Source organism: Anabas testudineus, chromosome 22 (assembly GCF_900324465.2).
Source record: "Anabas testudineus chromosome 22, fAnaTes1.2, whole genome shotgun sequence".
NCBI lineage: Eukaryota > Metazoa > Chordata > Actinopteri > Anabantiformes > Anabantidae > Anabas > Anabas testudineus.
This window is the reverse complement of record NC_046630.1, coordinates 19,110,538-19,135,715: the sequence shown is the minus strand read 5'-3', so window position 1 is coordinate 19,135,715 and position 25,178 is coordinate 19,110,538. Positions and strand designations below refer to the sequence as shown.

At 44.3% G+C, this 25,178-nt stretch overlaps 1 protein-coding gene across 1 annotated transcript in view; it reads left to right on the top strand.

The window, feature by feature from the left end:
* Window positions 1-21,690: 21,690 nt before the first annotated feature.
* Window positions 21,691-25,178, top strand: part of dcc (DCC netrin 1 receptor) — a 200,849-nt gene continuing 197,361 nt past the window's right edge. Inside the window, exon 1 of the mRNA XM_026338947.1 lies at window positions 21,691-22,273. Coding sequence (XP_026194732.1) covers window positions 22,141-22,273 — 133 coding nt within the window. The 5' untranslated portion in view covers window positions 21,691-22,140. The remainder of the gene's footprint in view (window positions 22,274-25,178) is intronic.

Below are 25,178 nucleotides of genomic sequence, written 5' to 3'. Positions count from 1 at the left end.
GTCTCTGGCTGAACGTGCTCCTCTGTCCAACCAACACACTGTGTAGTGGGTGGGAGGGATTGTGCAGGATTGAGGGGAGTTTGGACATCATCCTCCTCTCAGCTACAACATGTGGAGGGTCCAACTCCACCCCCAGAACAGAGCTAGCCCTCCTGATCAGTCCTGGTGTCTGCCACCTTCATGTTGCTGCCCCAACAGATAGATTAGACACTGGCCACCACATACTCTTACAACATCATCAGCACGGGTGTCTGTGTTCAGCCCTTAGAGAAGTAGACATTATCTTGGGGAATTATGTGGATGGTGCAAAGTTCTGGACAAAAAATAGTCATCACTGTTGTATGTGGATTGATGCTTACAGCAGTCTGGTAACATATTTTATCTTCCTATTCAGTGGCACAAGCTAAGACAGTTTTCAGAAACTGAGCTGAAGAGTGTCTGTTTTCTTAAAGATGGCTTGTTGTTCAGAAAGTGGACTTGTGTAGTGAGGTGAGTAGAGGTGTAGAGGCAGTCGATGCTGTGCAGAGATTGCTCAAAAGAATACCAAAGTTTATTGTACAGGAGAGAAATGTGCAAGAGAGGCCAGGGCTTTGCAAAGAAGGTCAGAGGAGCGGATCTCCGTAAGTGAAGAGGATAAGTATGACCGTCAGCAGAATGAGGAGATGAAAAAGTATTAGACGACTTACTAGTAAGCGAGGGCCAGGACAAAGCAGGAGGAGCAGAGAGTGGGAGAGATACAGTAGCATAGTCCCAGGGAGAAGGGTGGATTGATGCTGGTTGGCATCCTTCACGTGGTGTTGCAGGGAGATTGTCCCGACATGGAAGCGAGTACAAAGTAAGTAAGTTAGTAACAAAATAAAAGGAACTAAAATAGATCTCTTACTAAAAAACAAACAAACAAAAACAACAACAACTGGGGTGGCAGCAGCTCAGGTGGTAGAGCAGACACCTACAAACCCCAGGGTGAATGGTTTGATTCCTGGTTCCTCCTGAATACTTGCTGAGGTGTCCTTGGACAAGACACTGAAACCCCGTACTGTAGCGCTGACATACCGTCTAGCAGTTGTCCACCCACAATTTCCCCAAGGAGATCAATAAAGTATTCATTAATTATTATTAAAAAACAAACAAAGGGAGGGTGTTTCCATTTAGCTGTTCAGTTCACATCGTGCCTTCTGCACCCTCTACATAGTGACCACTCCCCTGCCTTGGTGAATGCATAACTCTGCACAATGTCCGGACCTGATACTCCAGACATAGTCCGAAGTGCATGTGCAAAGACGGCTGTATTCACCTCAATTGCATCTCGTAAGACAAAAATGACACTGTGTGGACCTCTTTTCTTTTATATGTCCTCAAAAGGGGGACAAACGTCTCACACAATGGTTTAAAAAAGTGTTTTCTGCTTATATCAATAGAATGAATGGGCTCCAAGTCCACACATCAATATAGATTAAGTTATGTTCTTCAGTGTCATGATTGAATTCTTTTACATTTACTTGTAGTTCTTCACCAGCAATGAGTGTCACTAAGCTTATCACTAATGAATATGTCAATAATGATGCTCCTCCTGCTTCTCTCACAGTCACCAAAAATCAAAACACGAATTCACAAAACCACACCTACATAACATTAGGCCACAAATGACAGACTATACAGGTAAATTAGTTCATCATCAGAAATTCATCATCTCTCAAATCAAAACAATGAGCTCAAAGATGCTAAAATGGCTTGTTGAAAAGAGTCAGGTACTAATTCTCTGTGTGATACAAAATGTCTCCTGTTGGCTATTTCTGTATCTTTAGATTTAGTTTCTGTCCTGCCTCTCTGCCTCACTCCATCAATGTCTCTCTCTCTCTTTCATTTCCCCATGCTCTCTCTACCCCATGACCACACGTAGCCCCAGGCTGTCCATTAAATCTTCATATTAGCAAGACGTCTCGCTGCCGCTGCTGTAATGACTGCAGGAATGCAACGTATCTCTGCATTTGCTTTCAGGTCGATTCTCCACGCTTTACATCTCTCATTTTCCCCTCCATATGTTCCTCGCAGGATTTATCACCAGCTCTACTGTATCTTCCATGCAGCCTGGGGCTCATTTGAACTGTGAGAGCTGCATGCTGTGAGAGCTAATCTGCCCACATGTAAAGGCTTAATCCACACTGATCTGCAGATGAACCCAGATCAAACGAGATTAGATAAGGCTTGTTCACCAAACACCCCACCCACCACCCTGCTTCTCGCTTTGCATCCAGCTCTGAAGCTGAAGAAGGCAAACACAAGTCTTGTCTTAACACAAGGAATTGTCTGAGAAAATAACAGTTGCAGAAAATAAAGGAAACAAAGCAATGATTGGCTCTGCAGATAGAATCATTTGCAGTACTCCAGGAATGCTGGCTGGGGCCAAAGGTTAGGACTGGCAGTATTATTAGCACTAGAATTAGTTGTACACGAAAAACTCATAGTGAAATAGTGTAATTGTGTAATTGCTGTTCTCAGCAGGAGCCAAAAGGACACTTGGTGTACCTATTCTGCATTATTAGTTTGATTCAAGGGGTTTGGGGCTTTGTGTGTAAAGATGAAAGATGAGAAAACTATCAGAGAACTAACAGAGAAAAGGCGGTTTTCTCTGATAGCAGAAAACTGCTGTGATTCAGCTGTAAGATTCAAACTGATCTGATCAATAATAAACAGTTTCCCGTTTATGAGTGAAACAGCAGATGTCCTGCCCCGTTTTTACCAATTAAATAATCAGTTATTCCATTAACACGTCGGACATGCTGAGTGCTGTTCTCAGAGTTCTACAGCAGAAGTTAGAAGCTCTTCATACAGGTGACGCCAGACAGTCTCTAAGGATCTGTCAATCTCCCAAAACAAACTTACAATAACAATAAATGATCTGATCTTAAATATTTGTGTATGGCAAACTAGTTTGAACCTGTGCCTTCAGTGTATGGTGTGACCATCTTTTGACTGTTTCTGGTAACTGTATAGCAGACCTGGCTTTCTAGCATAAACTGCCTGTTTCAGTTGCTTCTATAGCATTTCTATGGGATTAGGGTCACGACCTGAACCATTCCACAATATTACATTTCTCCTGCTTTAAAAACATTCTTTGTGAGAATGTTTTGTGTGTTGAGAATTGTTGTCTTGCTGCGTGATCCATTATCTTTTGGAAGCTTTACTTCCCAGATGGAAACTGGGATGTTTTCCTGGGGAATTCACTTTTTCAAATAGGAATTCTTAGTGTAGCAGACAGGCCCAAGTCATGATACTGTCATGGTTCCAGCCTCGTTGCTACCAGTGCTTCCTGCCGTGCTTTTATTTTGGCAGCCTTCTGTTTCCCTTTCCTGGTATGGTCACATGCACTCACCTGATTGGTTACACCTGCTTTCCCCTGGAGTATAAATACCGGCCTGCTCACCTGTTTCCGCTGCCAGATAGTTTGTTCTCCATACCCGGACTCTATCCAGCGTTTCTCGTGGACTGATTGTTTGGATTTCTCGGACTCTGCCTGATCTGGACCCTGTCTCTTGCCTGACCCCCTGTTGCTGTGAGTTCTGTTCATTCCCTGTCCCTTTCCCCTGCTCACAGTACCAGACCTGTACCTGTGCCTGCTTGATTCCCTTTCCCGGACCTGTACCCCTTCTACCCTGTCTACTCTGGATTACCCCCCACTGGACCAGCCTGACCTGACTCTGCCTCCCGTCTCCCCCTTTGGTTCAGTGAGTGTTTTCCCTGTTCTATGTTCTCCCTCGTTGTTCCCTTCTCCGCTCTGTTTCCGTTTGGATCTCCCTGTGCATCGACCTGGATTGTCTTCCGTTGTGGATTTTGCCTGCCGGACTTAACTTTGAACTGCCTGCCTGTGTATGACCCGGATTGCCCTCGACCTCCGAGCTAGCTCTGTAGATACTGTTTGGACTATTTTCTCGTTGTGCTTGTGTGACTCTGGTGTCTCTGTCCATGTGCTCTCTGTCAGTCGGCCATTTTGGTTTTGACGTTGTCTTCCATTTTGCCCATGTGCTCTCTGTTGGTCGGCCATCTTGGATTTGAATTACTTCCGGTTTCCAACCAGACCACCATACGCACCCTACCTCATCTCCTCCCACCTGGTGACTGTTCCATTGATTTACTGTGTTCTGTCACTTCTAAATAAACATTGTTCGCTCAGTTCTGTCCTGTCTGCTCTCTGACCATGGAGTCCATCCGGCAGCTCATGACAGATACTGCCACCACCATGTTTCACACATGGAATAAGTTGCTTAAGCTGGAATATACCATTTGTTTATCGCCGAACACGATGCCTCTACCTTTTGGTTTATCCACATGTTCTTAAACAAACCTTCCTTGGTGTTGAATGTTCACCATTTGTACACAATCTGTCTGACAGTTGACTGATGGAGTTCTAACTCTTCCTTTTAAGGTTTCTCAAATGCTCTACAAACTCATGTCATCAAGACTGAAATAAAGCTTTAGATGTCTCGTCTTCTTAATTGTCGACAATATTTGTTTCTCTTGTTCATTTCATTTGTCTGAACAATAATTACCTGAATGCTTTAGTTTTCAGATTTGCATGAATATCTGATCTGATATTTGTGCAAAAATAGAAATTCTACTGGGTTCTCAGTGTTTTCATATACCTTTTTCTTGTTTGCTTGTTTGCTTATGTGACATTACAAGACATAGCCTTCACATTTGGATAAAATAAGGTAGTACTCCTGTCTCTGTTGAGGGATATTGCAACAATAATTTTGTGTTTTTCTTCGTTTCTGTGTGACCTACTGTAAGTGTGTGTTTGTGCATGTGTCACTGCACTGTGTACAGGGCAGAGCAGTGAGATGGAGGAGAGGATTTTCCATCATGGATCTGACCCGAAGGGGTCACACACACACACACACCCACACACACACACACACATTGATTTTCTACAACTGTCTGCCTCTGATTTATCTCCTCCTACTACCTGTCTCTCCGTCTTTCTGTCGGTGTGAAATCAGTCATTTGCTCCTCTGTGATGCCGCCTTCTGTTACTGTTGTATGAGTGTTTTACTGATGTTTGACCTTCTCCTGAGATGTTGTTGATCTTGTTGAAGTTTATGTTGCTCTATAGTGAGAAACGTGATGTTAGAGACTCCAGTGGCCATGGTCAAGTGTATTCCCAGGGGGCCAGAGCGGACAACGTCAAATCCTATTTGAAACTCCTGTGTAAGGATAAAAGTAAATATAGTAAGATAATAATTCACACATGAGTTAATAACACCTGATTACGCCAATAGGAAGTCACTAACATTAATGTGGAATCTGTGTGTAAGTTTTGTCTAGTTTTCTCTGCACCCCTTACCAATCTGACCAGTGATGACATGTTTAGCTGGATGTCATCATTTAACCGCTGGCTGTCTAAGTGGTGTCCAGGAACAACAATGCAACAATGTGGGCTACATAAAAAATTTGAAAAGTTTTTGGGGAAAACCTGGGCTCATTAGAAGAGACGGCATCCATTCCACTTTAGATGGTGCGTCTCCACTGTCTAGAAATATGGCAGAGTTTATTAAGCAACCTAAACCCTGACATCTCAGAGTGGAGCCCAGGATGCAAAGACGCAGTCTTACTCTCTGCAGTGTACTTACCGCAGTCACCCCCCAAAACTACCAAAACCCCACAGAGACAGTGTCTGCTCCCCGACCACCTAAATTATTTAGATCAAAAAAAAACCAAGACAAGAGAAGTGATTCATAAGAACTTAAAAATAAAGAACAAAATAAAAAGGAAACAATCAAATGTGGACTGTTAAATTTTAGATCTCCGTGTGAGGGAACGGACTGACACGGAGTAAACAGGTACGTACAAAAGGAACTATTTATTAACAACAAAAGGCAGGGACACAGGGAAACCAAACAAACACTAACAAAGTATCAACACAAAAAGACCCAAAACCACGGTGGATTAGAACTAACAAAAACCAGGAACCGACAGACCAAGTAGCAACCTAAAACAACGCAGGAATGCAGGTAAACAAATATAAAACAACTAAACACACAAATAACTGACTAACTTGACACAGGACTACACAGCACAAAACCGACAGACTAAAAAATACAAAAGTAACAAAAGAAAACTACTGTCGAGGGCAAGGCAACACAGGAGCAAACGCCAAAACCAAAAATACAAAGTGACAACAGAAAATCACTGCAGTCGCAGGCAAACAAAACTCACATGTGGGGAAACAGTCCAACAAACAAACGAGGAAGATGACGGACGAACCAGAGTTGCTGAGGACACTATGCAACATGACACACAACACAACGTGACGAACCAGCAGAGAACAAAGGACTGAGGGAAGCTTATAAAACAAAAGGGGAACACAGGTGAAATTAATCAGTCAATTAAGAGTCCATGGGTTGAGTGGAGGTGGAGGTGCAGGAAGGGAGAAAACAAACAGAAAGGGGGAGACAAAAACGTCCAAACAGGCAGGTATGAGGCCTGAATCCTGACAGGACCCCCCCGGCAAGGGGCGGATACCAGACGGCCACAAACAAACGAGGACGGGCGGGAGGCCCGGAGGAGGGCCCGAAACACCAGACCGGGCGGGCGGAGGGAGGCCCGGTGGAGGGACCGGGAGCAGCAGACCAGGAGTGCCTCCGGCGGACGGCCAGGAGGCGGCGAACAGCCCAGGAGTGCCTCCGGCGGACGGCCAGGAGGCGGCGAACAGCCCAGGAGTGCCTCCGGCGGACGGCCAGGAGGCGGCGAACAGGACTGGAGAGGCGACGAACCAGAAGGCGGAGCCTCGGGCGGACGGCCGGGAGGCGGCAGGAGAGCCGCAGACCGAAGAACCTCGGGACTGCGAAGCGGAAGCCGGCTGCCTGGAGCGGAGGCCTGGAGTGCCGGCTGAGGAGCGCCGGGCGGATGCTCCGGCGTCTGGAGTGCCGGCTGAGGAGCGCCGGGCGGATGCTCCGGCGTCTGGAGTGCCGGCTGAGGAGCGCCGGGCGGATGCTCCGGCGTCTGGAGTGCCGGCTGAGGAGCGCCGGGCGGATGCTCCGGCGTCTGGAGTGCCGGCTGAGGAGCGCCGGGCGGATGCTCCGGCGTCTGGAGTGCCGGCTGAGGAGCGCCGGGCGGATGCTCCGGCGTCTGGAGTGCCGGCTGAGGAGCGCCGGGCGGATGCTCCGGCGTCTGGAGTGCCGGCTCGAGCTGAGGGGCCAGAACAGGACCACAGTTCTCAGGGGCCCCCCCAAGAAGACAGGAGCAGGGTGGTGGTGTCCTCATTGTCATCCCACCACATCTCCTGGGGTGACAAACAAAGTTCAAAGTTGAGAGACGGCAGCGACGGCCTCTGCGTCGACCCGTCCGAAGACTGAAGAGACGGCGACGGCGGCGACGACCTCTGCGTCGACCCGTCCGAAGACTGAAGAGACGGCGACGGCGGCCTCTGCGTCGACCCGTCCGAAGACTGAAGAGACGGCGACGGCGGCCTCTGCGTCGACCCGTCCGAAGACTGAAGAGACGGCGGCGACCTCTGCGTCGACCCGCCTGGGAACCGGACTGGAGCAGTGGCGGCTGCAGGGACCAGATCAGCAGCTGACACCAGATCAGCAGCTGACACCAGAGCAGCAGCTGACACCAGAGCAGCAGCTGACACCAGAGCAGCAGCTGACACCAGAGCAGCAGCTGACACCAGAGCAGCAGCTGACACCAGAGCAGCAGCTGACACCAGAGCAGCAGCTGACACCAGAGCAGCAGCTGACACCAGAGCAGCAGCTGACACCAGAGCAGCAGCTGACACCAGAGCAGCGGTGACTGCAGCAATCAAGGTGGCTGCAACTGCAGCGACAGCTGAAGGACCAGGAACAGAAGAGGCTGATGAAGGACCAGGAACAGAAGAGGCTGATGAAGGACCAGGAACAGAAGAGGCTGATGAAGGACCAGGAACAGAAGAGGCTGATGAAGGACCAGGAACAGAAGAGGCTGATGAAGGACCAGGAACTGAAGAGGCTGATGAAGGACCAGGAACTGAAGAGGCTGATGAAGGACCAGGAACTGAAGAGGCTGATGAAGGACCAGGAACTGAAGAGGCTGATGAAGGACCAGGAAACTGAAGAGGCTGATGAAGGACCAGGAACTGAAGAGGCTGATGAAGGACCAGGAACTGAAGAGGCTGATGAAGGACCAGGAACTGAAGAGGCTGATGAAGGACCAGAACTGAAGAGGCTGATGAAGGACCAGGAACTGAAGAGGCTGATGAAGGACCAGGAACTGAAGAGGCTGATGAAGGACCAGGAACTGAAGAGGCTGATGAAGGACCAGGAACTGAAGAGGCTGATGAAGGACCAGGAACTGAAGAGGCTGATGAAGGACCAGGAACTGAAGAGGCTGATGAAGGACCAGGAACTGAAGAGGCTGATGAAGGACCAGGAACTGAAGAGGCTGATGAAGGACCAGGAACTGAAGAGGCTGATGAAGGACCAGGAACTGAAGAGGCTGATGAAGGACCAGGAACTGAAGAGGCTGATGAAGGACCAGGAACTGAAGAGGCTGATGAAGGACCAGGAACTGAAGAGGCTGATGAAGGACCAGGAACTGAAGAGGCTGATGAGGGACCAGGAACTGAAGAGGCTGATGAAGGACCAGGAACTGAAGAGGCTGATGAGGGACCAGGAACTGAAGAGCTGATGAGGACAGGACTAGAGCTGATGAAGGACCAGGAACTGAAGAGGCTGATGAGGGACCAGGAACTGAAGAGGCTGATGAGGGACCAGGAACTGAAGAGGCTGATGAGGGACCAGGAACTGAAGAGGCTGATGAGGGACCAGGAACTGAAGAGGCTGATGAGGGACCAGGAACTGAAGAGGCTGATGAGGCGACAGGAACTGAAGAGGCTGATGAGGCGACAGGAACTGAAGAGGCTGATGAGGCGACATGAACTGAAGATGGAGCTTTGACAAGAGCAACAGCGGCAGCAGCAGCAGCGGCAGCAGCAGCTATGACGAGGGCCGCTGCGGGGCAAACAAAAGCCGCATCGGCTGCACAATAAACGCTAGCAGCATGGGCTGCGGGGCTATCACCAGCAGCATGGGCTGCGGGGCCAACACTAGCAGCATGGGCTGCACGAGCAGGACAAACTAGAGCCGCAGCATCGGCTGCACGGCCAGGACAAACAAGAGCCGCAGCATCGGCTGCAGAAACAGGACAGACAAAAGCAGCATCGGCTGCAGGACCAACTAAAGCAGCATCGGCTGCAGAACAAACAAAATCCGCAGCATCGGCTGCAGGACCAGGACAAACAAAAACCGCAGCATCGGCTGCAGGACCTCTAACTGAGGCAGCATCAGTTGTACCACCAAATAAAACAGTATTGGCTGCACCCCTAGCAAGAACTGGCGCACAAACCTGGACTGAGCCCCGGGCTGCTGTGGCAACTGCACCCGGAGCCACATACACTGCCGACACAGGGGCCTGGGAGGCCCTCCGTCGCTGACGGGGACGTCGGCGCTTGCTGTGAACGGTAGTCTCTGGGGTCTCCACCCGCAGAGCAAGACAAGAACCCCAGTAAGGGGAAAGGTGAGGTTCACAGGGGGTGGGTGACTGGCTCACTAACACACCACACCGGAGATCTAGCTCTGGAGCCGACTGAGCCTTCAGCTCTGCATATATTGAGCGAGCTTCCTCAGGGCTCAGAGCAACAGGGGTTAGTGGGTCAGGTGAGGTGACTGGCGGAACCGGTGACGTACTGAGTGAGTGAGCGGCAATGGGGGACTGAATGGGTGGGGGAGCCGACAAAAACCGTTCCCTGGCCGAAATCAGACATGCCATCACGGCGTCTTCCAAATGTCTAAACTCGACATATTTCAGTAGGTACTCCTTATCCTTGAAGGCTCTGATCAATGCCCTACACATGGCCTCCACACACTCCAACGTGTCAGCCATGTCCACGCACCGTAGCACATACGCTGAACTGCTCTGGAGGTCTAAATATTCATCCCTCAGGATGTCGTCATAAACACCATAGTGCATGAAAGACGGACAGGGAGGGAGGACGGTGCAACCAGTGGTGGAAGTGGGTGATTCCATGGTTGCTTCTGGCTGGTTCGTTCTGTGAGGGAACGGACTGACACGGAGTAAACAGGTACGTACAAAAGGAACTATTTATTAACAACAAAAGGCAGGGACACAGGGAAACCAAACAAACACTAACAAAGTATCAACACAAAAGACCCAAAACCACGGTGGATTAGAACTAACAAAAACCAGGAACCGACAGACCAAGTAGCAACCTAAAACAACGCAGGAATGCAGGTAAACAAATATAAAACAACTAAACACACAAATAACTGACTAACTTGACACAGGACTACACAGCACAAAACCGACAGACTAAAAAATACAAAAGTAACAAAAGAAAACTACTGTCGAGGGCAAGGCAACACAGGAGCAAACGCCAAAACCAAAAATACAAAGTGACAACAGAAAATCACTGCAGTCGCAGGCAAACAAAACTCACATGTGGGGAAACAGTCCAACAAACAAACGAGGAAGATGACGGACGAACCAGAGTTGCTGAGGACACTATGCAACATGACACACAACACAACGTGACGAACCAGCAGAGAACAAAGGACTGAGGGAAGCTTATAAAACAAAAGGGGAACACAGGTGAAATTAATCAGTCAATTAAGAGTCCATGGGTTGAGTGGAGGTGGAGGTGCAGGAAGGGAGAAAACAAACAGAAGGGGGGAGACAAAAACGTCCAAACAGGCAGGTATGAGGCCTGAATCCTGACACTCCGTCGTCTAAATCCCTGTTAGTTGATGATTTGATAAGTACCTTGAGATGACTTCTGTTATGATTTGGCGCTATACAAATAAAACTGAATTAAATTATACATTTTATTGGTCTCATAGCTGATACTCTTTTCCAAGAATCCTTGAAGTAGCACTGAACAAGCTTTAGAGAACATCTTAGTGTTTCATAAATATATTCTAAATATTATTTTATTTATTATTATTAGTTTACTCACTAACATACACAACATGTAAATATCAACTCTTTGCATGTGTTAGACTCTTAACTGTAGTTATTGTTTTCTGACTTCATTGAAACAAACATGGTTTGAACATATAACCAAATACATAGCTATAAACAGGGTTTTAGAAATAAGGTATTGCTAGTAAGGTTTAGGGGATGACCCCTTGCCATCCTGTAAGAGACCATTCCCATTATGATGTCAGTGTTTCATCACAGGATAAAGGTGATTCATCAGAACAACTGTGCACTGGTTTGCAGTTACCTGTCTCATAAACCATTCCAGCAACATGCCCCTCACAGTCTACCAGAGCCACTGTATCCTCTCACTATAGAGATCAAGAATTGAATGATTTTCCTCTAGTTTGTCACCTGTCTGTATATCTCTGTGGCTATAAGACCTACATTGTTTGAGTGTGATCAGGTAAATCACCTTCTCTCTTTAATCTTGTATCATATCTGTAGTGAGAATATATTTCTAGACTAAGGTCAAAATATCACAGATTTGTGTTATTTAAGTTGTCAGTGCTGTAGATACCCAACGGGGCAAATCCTATTTGAATGGAGAGAGTACTGATATAGCAGCAACATGATTGGGATATAAGTTGGACTGAAACAACATAAGTTGCGTGTGAAGAACAACATGACTAGAAACTATTTCATAGATCGTGGTAACGGATTCAGCTTGCTGTGCGCAGTGTGTGACTAGACATAATATTATGTTAAGAAGATGTAGGCGGAGGTCACTGACTGGAAATAGGGTAAAGTTGGGGTCAGGTTAAGCATCATAACCATGCCTACTCACTCCTCATGCTCCATGTTGTGCTTCAGTGCCATTCCTCAGACCTCTCCCTCTTAGGCTCCTGTTGATTGATTCACAGCATGGATCTAATCTCCTGTACTTTCACATTTTACTTATGTGCCTCATGTTTGCCTTGTAGATGAATGAACTGCCTCCACTACCAGCTGCTCTGGCATCTTGCTGTTTAGCCTCTACATGCATAAACCACTTACCAGCATGGTGGCCAGCAGCCATGTTAAATAGACTCACCTGCTACTTACCTGTCTTTGCTGTGAAACCCTGTCAAGGCTAAAGTGCTTACAGGTAACACTTTATTTTACAGGTTTCCAACTAAATTCTTCCTCATATATTTCTGGTAGCTAACTGATATTTAGTTGTTTATCATAAGGACTTTCCAATAAATGCACTTCGTGGACTTGCACAGGCAGTCGTAAAGGGGCTACTGGCTCCTGGAAAGAGTGATACATTATGCTTAATGTTGCTTAGCAAACTGATTCTGTCAGTATCTGTCTCTTAGGGTTAGTTGATAAAAGTGTTTAGTAATCTAACATATAGGGACATATGTTCTGGAGGACATGATCATAGCTGTTTCCTAATGTGTTTACTGCAGAAACAGAGCATGGGCTGAATCATCTGTCAAGTAACCCAGAATCACTGCTGTCACAGAGGATGAAACATGGTGACTCACAAAGAAAAACACTGTAACTGCTTCCTAAAGTCTGATAGAGGGGTGTGTGAGTGTGTAACTGACTCACAAGCTACACAAAGGTGGGATTTATATTCGAATTTAGTTTGTTTTTTTTTAAAGAGAAAAGGTTGTTCATCTTCAAAATCTGGTCTGGAGAAGGGAACCAATAACACAAAGCTAACTCTACCTCAGGCACTTAAATACACAACATGTACAGTGTATCTACAACCTCTTTGCGAACAGACCCTTTTGTTTTTGCAGCCAGCGCCATAACATACAGAGTCTTGACCTGAACCTTGTCCAACACATGTAGGAGGAACAGTAATACCAACGACCTTATCACCCAGCATCAGTGCTGGATCTCACTAATGCTCTTTTGGCTGAATGGAAGAAAATCTATGGAGCCAGATTCCAATAAATTAAAAACCTTTGCCAATAAATCACAGCAGCACATTAATGCTTATTGTTCTGGAATTAAACCTTAATTTATGACATGTAACTTTAATGTTTTTGGTGTCATAATACTTACAGTATGGCCATATAGTGTATTGGTGGATTGCTGTTTAATTAGTATATACTTATAAGCTGTACTAATGGTATTCAAGGGTGTATTAATGATCACCAGTATCAGTTCCCTCTTCCTGCGTTTATGCACGAGTCTCATTTATTTTCTCACTCCTCCTCATCTTCATCTCTGTGTTTTTTAGCGTGTGCGTGTGTGTGTGAGGCTGTTTCCCAGTCTCTCCACGTGCATCTCATCCGCAGCAGCCAGCTGTTCGATGAGAACATTCAACTAAATGTCTGATCAATAGGAGCTGGCAGCGCTCCCTGCTGCTGCTGCTGCTGCCAGAATACTGAGGAGGAGGAGGAGGAGGAGGAGGAGGAGGAGGAGGAAGGCCCTGCGGACAGACACAGCATGTGTGTAGACAGTATGTATAATTGTATATGAGTCTGCTTAGGTGTGCTGTGTAGGTGGCGACTTCATGTTTCTCATGATAAATGAGTCTGATGTACATGATCTCAGTCGGCGTTACAGATGACTCAACATTGTCTTTCTATGATCTTAATTCATTTTGTTTTGTGCTTACTCCACACAGCGATAACACAGATGTCTTGTTTACCTGTCCAGCTCCCTCTGTTCACAACGCACATGTTGAAATAAAGTAGAAGGTTTTTGTTTTACCCCCACAAATTGTTCAAGGTGCTCGGCCAGGAGCCACCCGTCGAGTTTCTTCTGAGGTTACTTTGTTCCTCTGCTCTTCTCTCATCACACGTTTCTGTTTCCTCTATGTCTATGCTCAGTTTCATCATCTCAAGCAACAGATATAAAATGCATCAAACACACAAATATGTTTACACTGTAAATATACTGTGGATATACTTTTGAATTGATGTATTTTCACCTTCAACATCATGCTTTTGTCGTACTTCTTCATACAAAAAAAAAGTATGTTTTAAAATATTTGCCACATTAAATTGAATTCCTACAGTAATTTGAAACTACTGCTACTTTGACCGCACTCAAAAATCTGTTGAGTTATTGGCTAGAGAGCAGTACAGAAAGCTTCGGTCCACCTTTTCATCTCTTCATTCCTGTACCACTCACTGTCTGTACCTCTCTACCCCCTCCTTCCGTCGTTGGCTAAGCAGCACTGATTAAAACCTCCCCTCCTCTCTCTCTGTTTGCCGTCTCTCTGCTGCTCTTTGTTTTGCAGATACGATCCGACTTCCAGCCGACAGACACAAACAGCACCTTGTTCAGTCCATTTAGCCGCTGTTTGGACGGCAGCTACATTAAACCTTATCAGGGGAGTCACTGGCACACCACCGCTGCTAATAAACTGATAACACCTCTGAGTATTGATTCTGGCCTCAAACAGGCCAATTTTATATCTTAGTCTGGCCAACATGATAACGATAATTGGTACCAGTAGCTGGTTTGAGCTTTTAGAGGGGTTTAACACATATGAACCCATGAACTACAAAACCTGTATACTTCACTTGCCTGCTAACCATTTCCTAAATCATTAATCGGGTTTTAGATTCCCTTTCAGTGAGTCTTCGTTATTTTCTATGAAAATGAACGTGATGAGGCATTTTTGAAGTCTTTCTATTAGTGGGTTGAAGCACACTTTGACATGTGAGATTTGAATGACAGCTGAAGTAAAACGCACATGCTGACACTGACCACGAAATGTCCCTCTACATTTACACTACTGTCTATTATAAAAAAGCAAAAATGGTATTAAAGCACGCTGTGAAATGTTATCTCAAAATTATGACTTACCATCTCATAATTGCTCCAAAATATCTTTCTACTATATATCTGAACCCAAAATTCTGAGCTCCGAATGTGTTTCAAGCTTTCAAGATAAATCTAAGTAGTTAATGATGGATTGTGAGGTCTGCTTTTGATCATTGGTATGTTGTAGAGGCCTGTCTCTTTTTTCTTACACACTCATAGATTTTCCTCTCATACCACCCATAGGATCATCAAATCGTGCCTCTGTGGCAGCAGATGTCAGATGCATTAGCACCGTAACGGCAGCCGACAGGCGTCTCTTGAGATGTGAAGAAATAGCACCATAATATCGACTGTTTGATCACTTTTTTTACCTCTAAATACAAACATCCAGTTAAAAGAACGAGGTACAGAAGCTACAAAAGCTACTTGGTCAGGTTTAGGCACACAGACAAGTGGTTAGATTTAGGCACAAAAACCACAGGGTCATAGTTAGGTAAAGATAGTAGCTTGGGTTAAAATAAGCACTTTCTTAACATTGCAGGATTATTCACACTGAATTTAAAAGTCAACCTTCCTTTGAGAAATCTTGGGTTTTGTGGCTCCACCACCAACCTTCTCATAACAAAGATTTGAGAGGAGGTTGTTTTGGTTGTGTCATGCTATGGCCACTAGAGGTACATAACTACAATTCATTGTTCTTGGTTGTAATAAAACCTTACATACAAATATGGACTCATATTTTACAGAAGGAAAGTCTTTTTGACTGACTACAGTTATTTACTACATCCAGGATTTGCTGGCAGTTAGTGGAATCCATTCTTCCCTCTGTCTCTACTGTGTTTTCTGCTACAAATTACAGTGTTACCAACCCATGACCATGAGTGGAAATCAAACGTTAATCAAATGCTGCTTCTTTTTGTTCTTTAAACCTTCTAAAACTTTAGTGATTGTGGCCAAACAGCTCAACTTAAACTTTACCTGTCCACAGTACTTGTTTTAAAACCACCTCTGGTTTATCTATTTGTTGCTTTGCCGACTTCAAATGTTGACTTTGGTGATGAAATCACAGGTAAGTTGTTTTTTTTCTTTTGATAACGTTTCAGTGTAGATCATAGAGATATGGGGGTTTTTCTTTTACCTTCCTGCCTTGCTCATACGTTGTAACATATCAATTAAGCTCTAAAGAATCTAAATGAAAGGAAGAATAAACATGAAGACACTATGCAATATGGTCATTAATGGGACTGATAACACTTCAAAAGAAAGGTGGAAATGTATGCATATTATATCACAGAGAGAACATATTGTATACTTTATATTTCTATTGCTGACAAAATAGCATGTCATCTCTTAAAGAGATGCTGAATGATGATTACAGATCATTACAGAACTATGACATAAGATCTCAGTGTATTGGTGAATATTCTGAAACTTTTTACAACCTCCGTGTTTGCCTTCTAGGTGGAATCTTTAAATATGACAGCTTGTCGGTGTAATACCTTCCAGTAAATGAGTCTAAATTCTCAGATGAAATGCCATTAAATGCATCTGTGGGAGTTATCGGAACAGTAATTTACATCTGATTCTATGTGAAGCAATTAAGACATATCCTAAGCACTAAACTGACTAAAATAATTGAGTATCTCCTGAAATGTAATTTAATGAGAAACATTTAACCAACCCAAAACCTTCTGCTTCAAAATTAAAACTTAATAAATTCATCAATTACATTCTGATTAGAAAAGTTCCAGGAGAGAAGCGCAGCTCAACGTACGAGCCACTTTTTGTTTTTGCTCTTCCCCTCCCTTGGTATAGATTATATGAAAAGTTAATTAAAATAATTTTTTCTTTGCTAAGACTGTGATTTTGTGCAGCGTGTGCTGAATGAGCAAGCTGATCCAATTAATTATCCCCTATTAAAGAACTCATTACGTCTGGAGCTTTTTCTGTTTGTCAAAATGTGGTGATGAGAATTTGCTGCATGGGTTGTACTTCACTATGTGGACACACATAATTACATGCAGGGTGAGGAGAGCACAGCCCTACACAGATCCAGGTCAAATGTGTACCTGCAAATCGCTTCTGGCACAGCTACTGTATCTGCTACAGTAGACATCTAATGTGACTGGTAACAGGTCAAGACCCCTGACACAATCTGTACATGTAATCAAACCTGCAGCTCAGTTTTGAATGCACCCAGTCCAGGTTATAAATAAGGTAAAAAATATAATAATTATATATGCAGATTGCAAATGTAAAAGCACCCTCTGCATTTTCAAAGGATGGTTTTGCTGAAACAGTGGAGTGATTCAGAGAAGAAGACAGGGGTGTCTTGCCAGGGACACCCTGAAGGTAGAGTGCCTAGATACGTCCCGAGCCAGCTAACAACTGTACTGGAGAAACCCACCTCAGAGAGTGCAGTAGAATCTAGTGGTTTGTAGTATTAAAGGCTGCAGTTTTATTTGGAGAAAAGCGTCTGTTGAATGTGCTGCATTAATCTGCATGCGATGGCTGGGCTTAGTGTTGGTGCATTGACCTGTAGGAGAGGGAAGAGGATGGGATCCAGACAACAGGTGGTGCGAGGAGGCTTGTGGATGTGTTGTTCTCAGTCAGAGGGGAGAATGAAGAAAGTGACGTTTAATGGAGGTAACAGTAGTTTCATCTGGTGGGAAGGAACTGGGAACGCAAGGCTGCCACCATGTTAGCGAAGCAACTGGCAAGGTCACCTGCAGTAAGAGAGGGTAGATGTGTGTGGTGGAGTGATTTAAAAGTGTCTGTGGTGTTGGTGAGTAGTGAGGTGTCAGCAGTTTTAGCCTCAGTGAAGCTGTGTGAGAAGGAGAAGAAGATACCAGTTGTAAGCAAAGAGAAGTGGAGCCCCACCTCCCCATCCTGACAAACGTGTGACACGTGTGACACGAGACAATTATAAATATCTCCACTATATAGTCATCCAAATATGATTTGCTCTTGAATGAAGTCTAAATAATCACTGAAATGGTCATTAATATTGAGTTATAATGTAAAGGGAGTGTACTGAAATGCTAAATGTTTGTGCTCATTTGCTGTTGTCTGAGGTTCGAATGCCCTTTAGTGTTGTAAAACTCCAGGCTGTGACCTTTGTGGGTCATTAATTCTGACCTCATTAGTGAATACGAACAAGACAAAACAACTGACACTTTTCTTTTTGATTAGAAGAATCTAGACACAGTAAGTTTGATATCTTTACTTCCACTGAAGCGTTCGTTTCAATTCAAATTCACAATACAAGCCACTTTTATATTGTGCCTTTGGATGAATTTCCCACTGTATATTTTGTTTGTGGTGTTTAAAAGCTGACTTGATGTGATTGACTTGTTACAGATACACCACTGTTGGTGAATGTGTGGGCTCCCTCAATCCACTCCTACACACCTACACATGCACTAATTGCACAAACACAGGTAGAGCATGAGAACTGAGACACACAGAATAGACCTCAAGTCACATGTTGGACTAATGGACAGTTCTGTGGCCAAACTGTTTGTCCTTCCAGCAGCACTGGGATCCAGAAATGTCTACAAATCTAACTCGATATAAATGTGTGTTCACATCTGTGAGGTTTCCACCACAGACCCAAGCACAGAGAGACACACAGTCTTCACATAATGGCTTTTAATTTCCTGTCTGACATTAATATCCGTTTACAGATGAACACACACGCACACACACACACACTGTGGGATTTCATTGTCTTCTACTGATATGCTGGTAGATCTGTGCAGCTGATCTCTACGATGAAGACACAGAAAAGAGAAGGTAAAGAAAAGGTGAAAAAGAGAAGGAGAAACTATTCCATTCCATCAAATGGAAATATTTTTTATGTCTGGCACGTCCACAAAAATTGAGAGGCTGTGTATTCTTTCATAGTTAGCAGTGGGTAGATTCACTGTTATTATAGCTAAATACAGGTGTTTGGCTGCAATTGTCTCTCCTGAATGAGGGGAATCTTTTTTGAAATATGTCAGCGTGAGCACAGCCGCTTTCTGACAAAAGATGCAGATGACTAACATGGCCAGTAGAGCAGCAGGGGGAGAGGGGGGCAGCAGCCTGATAAATAAATGCTATGAGCTGTATTGTGTTCTAGTTAGGTCCTATTGGAGGGTGTGTAGCAACTGTTAAAGAGCCTGGCATCGTGGCCCTTTTTGACTCCTTTTTTGTATTAAGTGAATTTCAAACACGTCTGTGACATTTTATTCACACAGACTTGTTCACACTCTCTAAATGGAAATTGAACTTATTAATATACAATTTGCAATCATGAGCCTGTACCCTGATTAGCTCAAGGTGTGGCCTCCTACATTCAACCCCAGCCAATGAAAACATGACCTGATGAATAATGCATACTGTCTTCGGTTGTGGCTGTAGCCTCCATCCCTAGTTTTCATAAGAGGGATGAATTAAGAGTCAGATGTACGTCCTCGTCCTAAACCCACGAGGCCCACTACTCTTAGTCCCACTGCTGATGGAAATTCAGTGAATAGAATCAATTCAGTTACTTATCAAAGCTCCACGTTCAAACATCCCCTTACTGGAAAATTGATTTCTATTAAATGTGTCCGTTGTACCACAAAACAGTTCAATTTCAGTTATCAATTCATAGTTGAATGTGTGAGGCCTTGGTGAGCATGGCTGTGGTGGACTAGTTTTCATGGTAAATCATGGTTTGATGTATCACAGGTCCCACGTCGGTTAATGACAGGCAACACCAGCTTCTAGTCCTAACCTTTGTCCTACCTAACATAGTTTAACGTTACTTTTAATTACTACTCTGATAAAAGCAAACAATCTCTCACTCAGTGCTCCGTGCTCACGCTGTTTTCCCTGAGTATCTAGCTCCAGTAGACTTTTCCTCGTTCACAAAAGGACCTCTCCCTGACCGAGCACATCTTTGAAAAGGCCTTAAGTTGGCGAAATGTCAGCCTTATTAAGCAAGGCCTGCTCAGTTGTGCATCTACCATCATATTTTACTTCTATTAATCTCACTATTAACCTATCAACTCTATCTTAATTCAATATTTCTCATGGCAAAGTCATATAGTGCTAAAATAAATCATGTGTAGTGTGACAACCCAACACTCTCCTATAACAAAATACTCCTCCAAGCGTAGTAAAACTAGGTTAAAACAAGTGTAAAACACTGATCAGCAGGGAATTGAATAATTGATGACTTATTTGTCTTTCAATACAAAGCTATACAACATGTTGCAAGCACAGGCAGCATGATACTCGCTCCATTAAGGTCCACGAGTAGCTCAGGGAGTCACTGTTCATTTGTGGGAGACTCACAGAACCTCCGGGTGGCAGGTCAGGTGAAACAAGATGACCTCTCTGACCTTCTGAGAACTTCTACATTAGTTTCTTGACTCTGGGCTATTCATTTTAACATTTCAATATAAAAGACACAGTCTGTTTTTCTCTCCAGGTTTCGTAGAAAAAGAATATGCACTGAAATCCTGTGCTCTGTTAACGTGTTGTAATGGTTCAGTGATTGTGATTAGGGGAGATGTACTTGTGGACTGCTGATGATGTGACTGATTGTGGACGGGCTCCAGGCATCTGATGTATATATTTAAGACTGTCTGGTATATAATGTACTCTAACGTCTGTCATTTCGTAAATTGTATGTCTGAATATTTTCTCCTCGGATTAAATGTGGATGTTTGATAGGGAAAGTGGATTCTGGATCTTTAGTGCCATCTTGCCATAACTCACCTGTGGCTTCACCACCTGCAGCTCCAGTCCTGTCACCTGACACAGAGCATTACTTACCCAGTGGTGTGGTTCAGAGGGGAAATCCTCGCTCACCTGACATTTCCTTCCCATCTAACGCTGTGTCTCCCCCTCACACGAGATCATTCTTTTCAATAAACCTTTTAAACATACCTGTGGTGTCTGCTCCTCTGTGTGCATGGACAATGGACTGAAAGATCTAAGCAAGCAAAAAGAGCTGGGAAAAAAAAAAACTGATCCTCAATTGTGGACACTCATCTAATCTAATAAAGTCAGTGCTGTGTGGAGTGGACATTCTTCCAAGAAAAATAAGAGGGAGAATTCATAAAACAAATAAACTCTCAGCACTCACACACTGAATGCAATCCGCCCGCACCGTGAGTGATGGAGACTCTACCTTCGTAGTTACTGGAACTTCAGTCAAACTAACCGCATGTATCTGGTCGGATTTTACTTTGCATTTTTATTATTTCTTTTTTTCTTTTTGGTACCTGAGATTATGCCATATCTTAAAATGTTACCAGTTCTAAGATAATGTATGAAAAAAATATCTGACTCAGACCAAAAATTTGAAAGAGTAAATACAAATAAAAACAAATACCAAAGTACCATATTTTGAATTAAAGAAAAGAAAAGAAAAGAAAAGAAAAGTGATCATAAATGACAATAACTATTCACAGGGCTGCACCTGTATTTGTCACACTTTACATTAAAGTAGGCACTGAAATACCCCAACAGAGAGAATTAATTATAATAACAATATAAGTTGAATGTTTTTTACATCTATTATACACTAGTAGATGAGGAACATGCTGATCAGCTCCTGTGTTTAAGTTCCTGGTGTGACCAGAGAGGGCAGGAGAGTTCAGCTAATCTCTCCCCGCTGTTCTGCCTCCTCTAGCGGGATCCAGCTTTCACTCCACCCCCGCTGCCCCAACGCTCCAGTTCCGGGCTTTACCTCCAGCCTCTTTAGATCAATGGCTCCACTCTGTCCCTATGTCTCTCTCTCCCCCTCTCTCTCTCTCTCTCTCTGTTGCTCTACACAGCTGGAGAGAGAGAGAGAGAGAGAGAGAGAGAGAGAGAGAGGGTACACTAAAAGTCTCCCTCTCCCCCTCCTCCTCTTACAGCGCTCTCCATCCGTCCTCTCCGACAGTCGGAGCAGACCTCCAGGAAGGCAGCGTGGATTTGAACCCGACTTGCATCCGTGTGAATGGGAACCAGCCGCACCGTGCAGGAGTGATGGAGACTCTGCCTTCATAGTTACTGGAACTTATTCTACTAGGAGGGAAACTACCAGGCGTGTGTCTGCTCGGATTTTCCTTTTTTCCTTCTTCTTGTTTCTTTTTTCTTTTTTGTTCTCCACGAACCTGCCCGGGCGTCAGGGTCATTTTTTTGGGGGGAGAGAGGAGAGGTTACTCCAGCCCCTCTCTGTCCTCCTCAGCACCCTCCTGATTCAGCACCCTGCAGGCTTCTAGTTCTGATCATTTTTTTTTTTTTCTAGTTTTGATTTGCAGTTGGATCCTGTGCAGTTAAATAGAAGAAGAGGGGAGAGAGCAGAGCAGAGCAGGAGAAGGATCTGCGGGTGGTTTTCCTCGGGCTCATCGGGACTGGAGCAGGGGCAGCATGGAGCTGGTTTTGGTTGGATGTACTGGTGATGTTTGGGAGGCGCTGGTGCTGAGGAGGAGAACAGGAGGACCCTACCTGCTGCTGCTGATGCTGCTCTGCTGGCTGCTGGCTGCTCGCTCCACAGCGCACGGTGAGTGCGCGTTTTGGCGCTGTGTGCGTCTTAGTGCGTCTCTCTCTGTGTGTGTGTGTGTGTGTGTGTGTGTGTGTCATTGCCGGTTGCTCAGGCTGCCGCAGACCAAACGACACCTGGCACATTTGTTGCGTCCCCTCTGTTGGCTGCTGGTTTTTAAAGCTCCCCTTTAAATCCGGGTGGAAGTGGGCTCGCTCGGGTTTTTTTCCGGGCTTTACCGTGTGTGGTCGTGCTGGAGGCTGCAGGGTTGGACCGGGCTCCAGCGGCTCTCATCATGCAGGCTGCCGCTGTTTCACCCAGAATAATGAGTCCACTGGGGCTGTCTGATACCAGCACACAAACAGCGTGGGTTTCCTGGGGGTTCACTGGGCTTCACATGGGTCCTGCTGGTCTGATCATGCTGGTTTTGAAGGGTTTACCCAGACTCTACTGGGCTTCAGTCTGATCATGTGTTAGAGCAGCTTTAGGTGAATTAGACTGGGGTTTTTGGCTGTTTGCTGCTTCCAGTTAAACCTGCTGTGTGGAGCACGGTGTGCAGTTTAACCACGTTTTGCTTGTCTTTACTGGGGTTCACCAGGTTTTTGTGAGTCTGATCAGGTCTTAGGTGGCTGCTTTGTTGAGGTTTCAGTGAGTCTCTGAGAATTTCCTTTGCTATGCACTTGCAGTTTCAGAGTGACAGGGGCTTACTGCCACTGATTGGGTCTAGGCTGCTGGATTTAACTGTGTTTTTTTATTTTCCAGGCCTTTTAGCATTTGTTTGACTGCAGACATTAGCAAATCCTCCTGGATTTCTTCCTGCATTTAATTGCTCCCAGAATGATGTATTTTATTGTAGGGCTGACTTTGGCTTCCAGGACTTTACTGGATTGGATCAGGTTTTCCCCTCTACTGGATGCTTTGATCATGTTAGGCTGCTGGTTTGAGCAGACCAGTGAATTCACTGGATTTACGCAGGTGCCTTCAGTTTCTTTTAACATGAAAGTTTTAGGCTACTGATTTACAAGATATATTGTATAACAGTAATGATAATAGACAGATTATTATTGTTGTTATTATTATATTATTAATTTTTCGAATTAAATGGATTAATTGCAGTGACACATCTCGTCTGAAATAGCTGAACTCACCAAAGCACTTATTTGTTCTCGTTGTTTGTTATATGAGTGTTCACGTGCAACTAATCCAGAACCAAGAAAGGTTGTCTAGTCAATCAAACACAAACTCAATTAGTAATGTTGCAGCAGATAAATTGTCTTGCAAAGACAACGGTAGAAACAAGTTACAATACAACATGCATAAAATCCCAACGATGCTATGTTCAACTCAAATTTGTCTTGGATATACAAATACACACTGTAGAGTTATAGTGTCCAGTAATACTGTACATTTTTCATGCAAAGCAGTGGCTCTGCTGTATTCTTCTTTTGTCATTGATATGAACAAGATTTGAAGTGTTCACTGGTCTTTGAATGCAACACAGTTGAGTGTTTATGTATGTTAAAGTCTTTCCTTTACTCATGTTGAAATATTTGATGCTGGTGGTGTTCTTTCTTCTTTCTGCCACTTTCATTCCCTTCAGCTTTTAAGTCTACAAGCTGGAGGGGATACTTTCCCTTAATATTGGATGCTGCAACCACTTAGTCATTGAATGCAGTTCTACACAGACACAGATATAGCGTGTTGTGTATATATATATATATATATATATATATATATAGAATAGGAGATTCTGCTCTCTGTTCAGGTGTTGTGTTTGCTAAGACCAGAGAGCCCACAATCTGTACAGTCCTGCCATCATCTTAGCAGGTTATTTCACAGATGAGTTCCTCTAACCCCACCTGAAGGAGAGTTAATCACCAGGTTCACTGTTTGGTTGGAATGAAAACCTGCAGGCTCTCGGTTTGGCTTGGTTTTTTATTTTTTTCAACAATTTCAGAGCATTTGGGAAATTACTACAATAAAAAATGAGCCAATCCAGGTTGCAGGCTGAAGGACAACGTGTGAGTAGAGGCAGTTCTCTGCTGGTTCTAGTGTCTGTGTGAGAATCACCAAACCAAAAGATCCCTTAATATATAAGATCATGTGACAAAAATAACAGATTCCACTTGAATGGCAGCGAAGTTCATCAAAATTTCTGACATGCAGATTTGCAGCTTTGATCAGTACAACAGGAAGCTGTCTTGACAGCGCTGACCTTTGAACAAACAGTGGCCAGTACAGAGCAGGAAGCTGGTGGAAGTTGCCACCTGTGTTGTCCACATCTTCCTTGCTCAAGCAGCCAGTACAACAACCTCCCCACAAATAAAAAATGTTTAGCATATACATACAGCAAACATTCAAAACTGTAAAAATAGACCTTTATTCAAATGTTACTTTTTTATGTCTCTGCACTGTTTCCTGCGCCTCTGTCTGCTGCTCATATTTCCACATTTGCTTTTGTGATGAAGTCACACGTACGGTTACTTTCTGCACCACCACCCTATCAGCCAAACCTTGTTGCATGTTTTTTTTCTTTCCCTTCTTGCGCAGCAGACATGCAGTTTTATCTGAATGTCTTCTAGATCTTTGAAGTCTGTCTTGACTTCCACAGTTTCCCCCTAACTGGCATTTCTTCCTAAATTTAGACAGGTGAAATTGCAGAGGTGGAGGTGTTATTTGCTTGGCTGGACATCGAAGAACCTTCTGTACATTGGATTCCACTCAAATGGAACTTAACAAAAAGAACAATTCACCACTGGATATGAATCTGTGCTTTATAACTGAGTGGGAATGGGAATGAGGAAGCGGAGCAATATTTATAATATAAGTAACTATACTTAGTCCAGTAACAATTTCTTAGCTCAGTTAAAGATGATTAGTGTTCGAGGAAGTGAAACAGAGGTGAATACATCATCTTTGCTTTTGT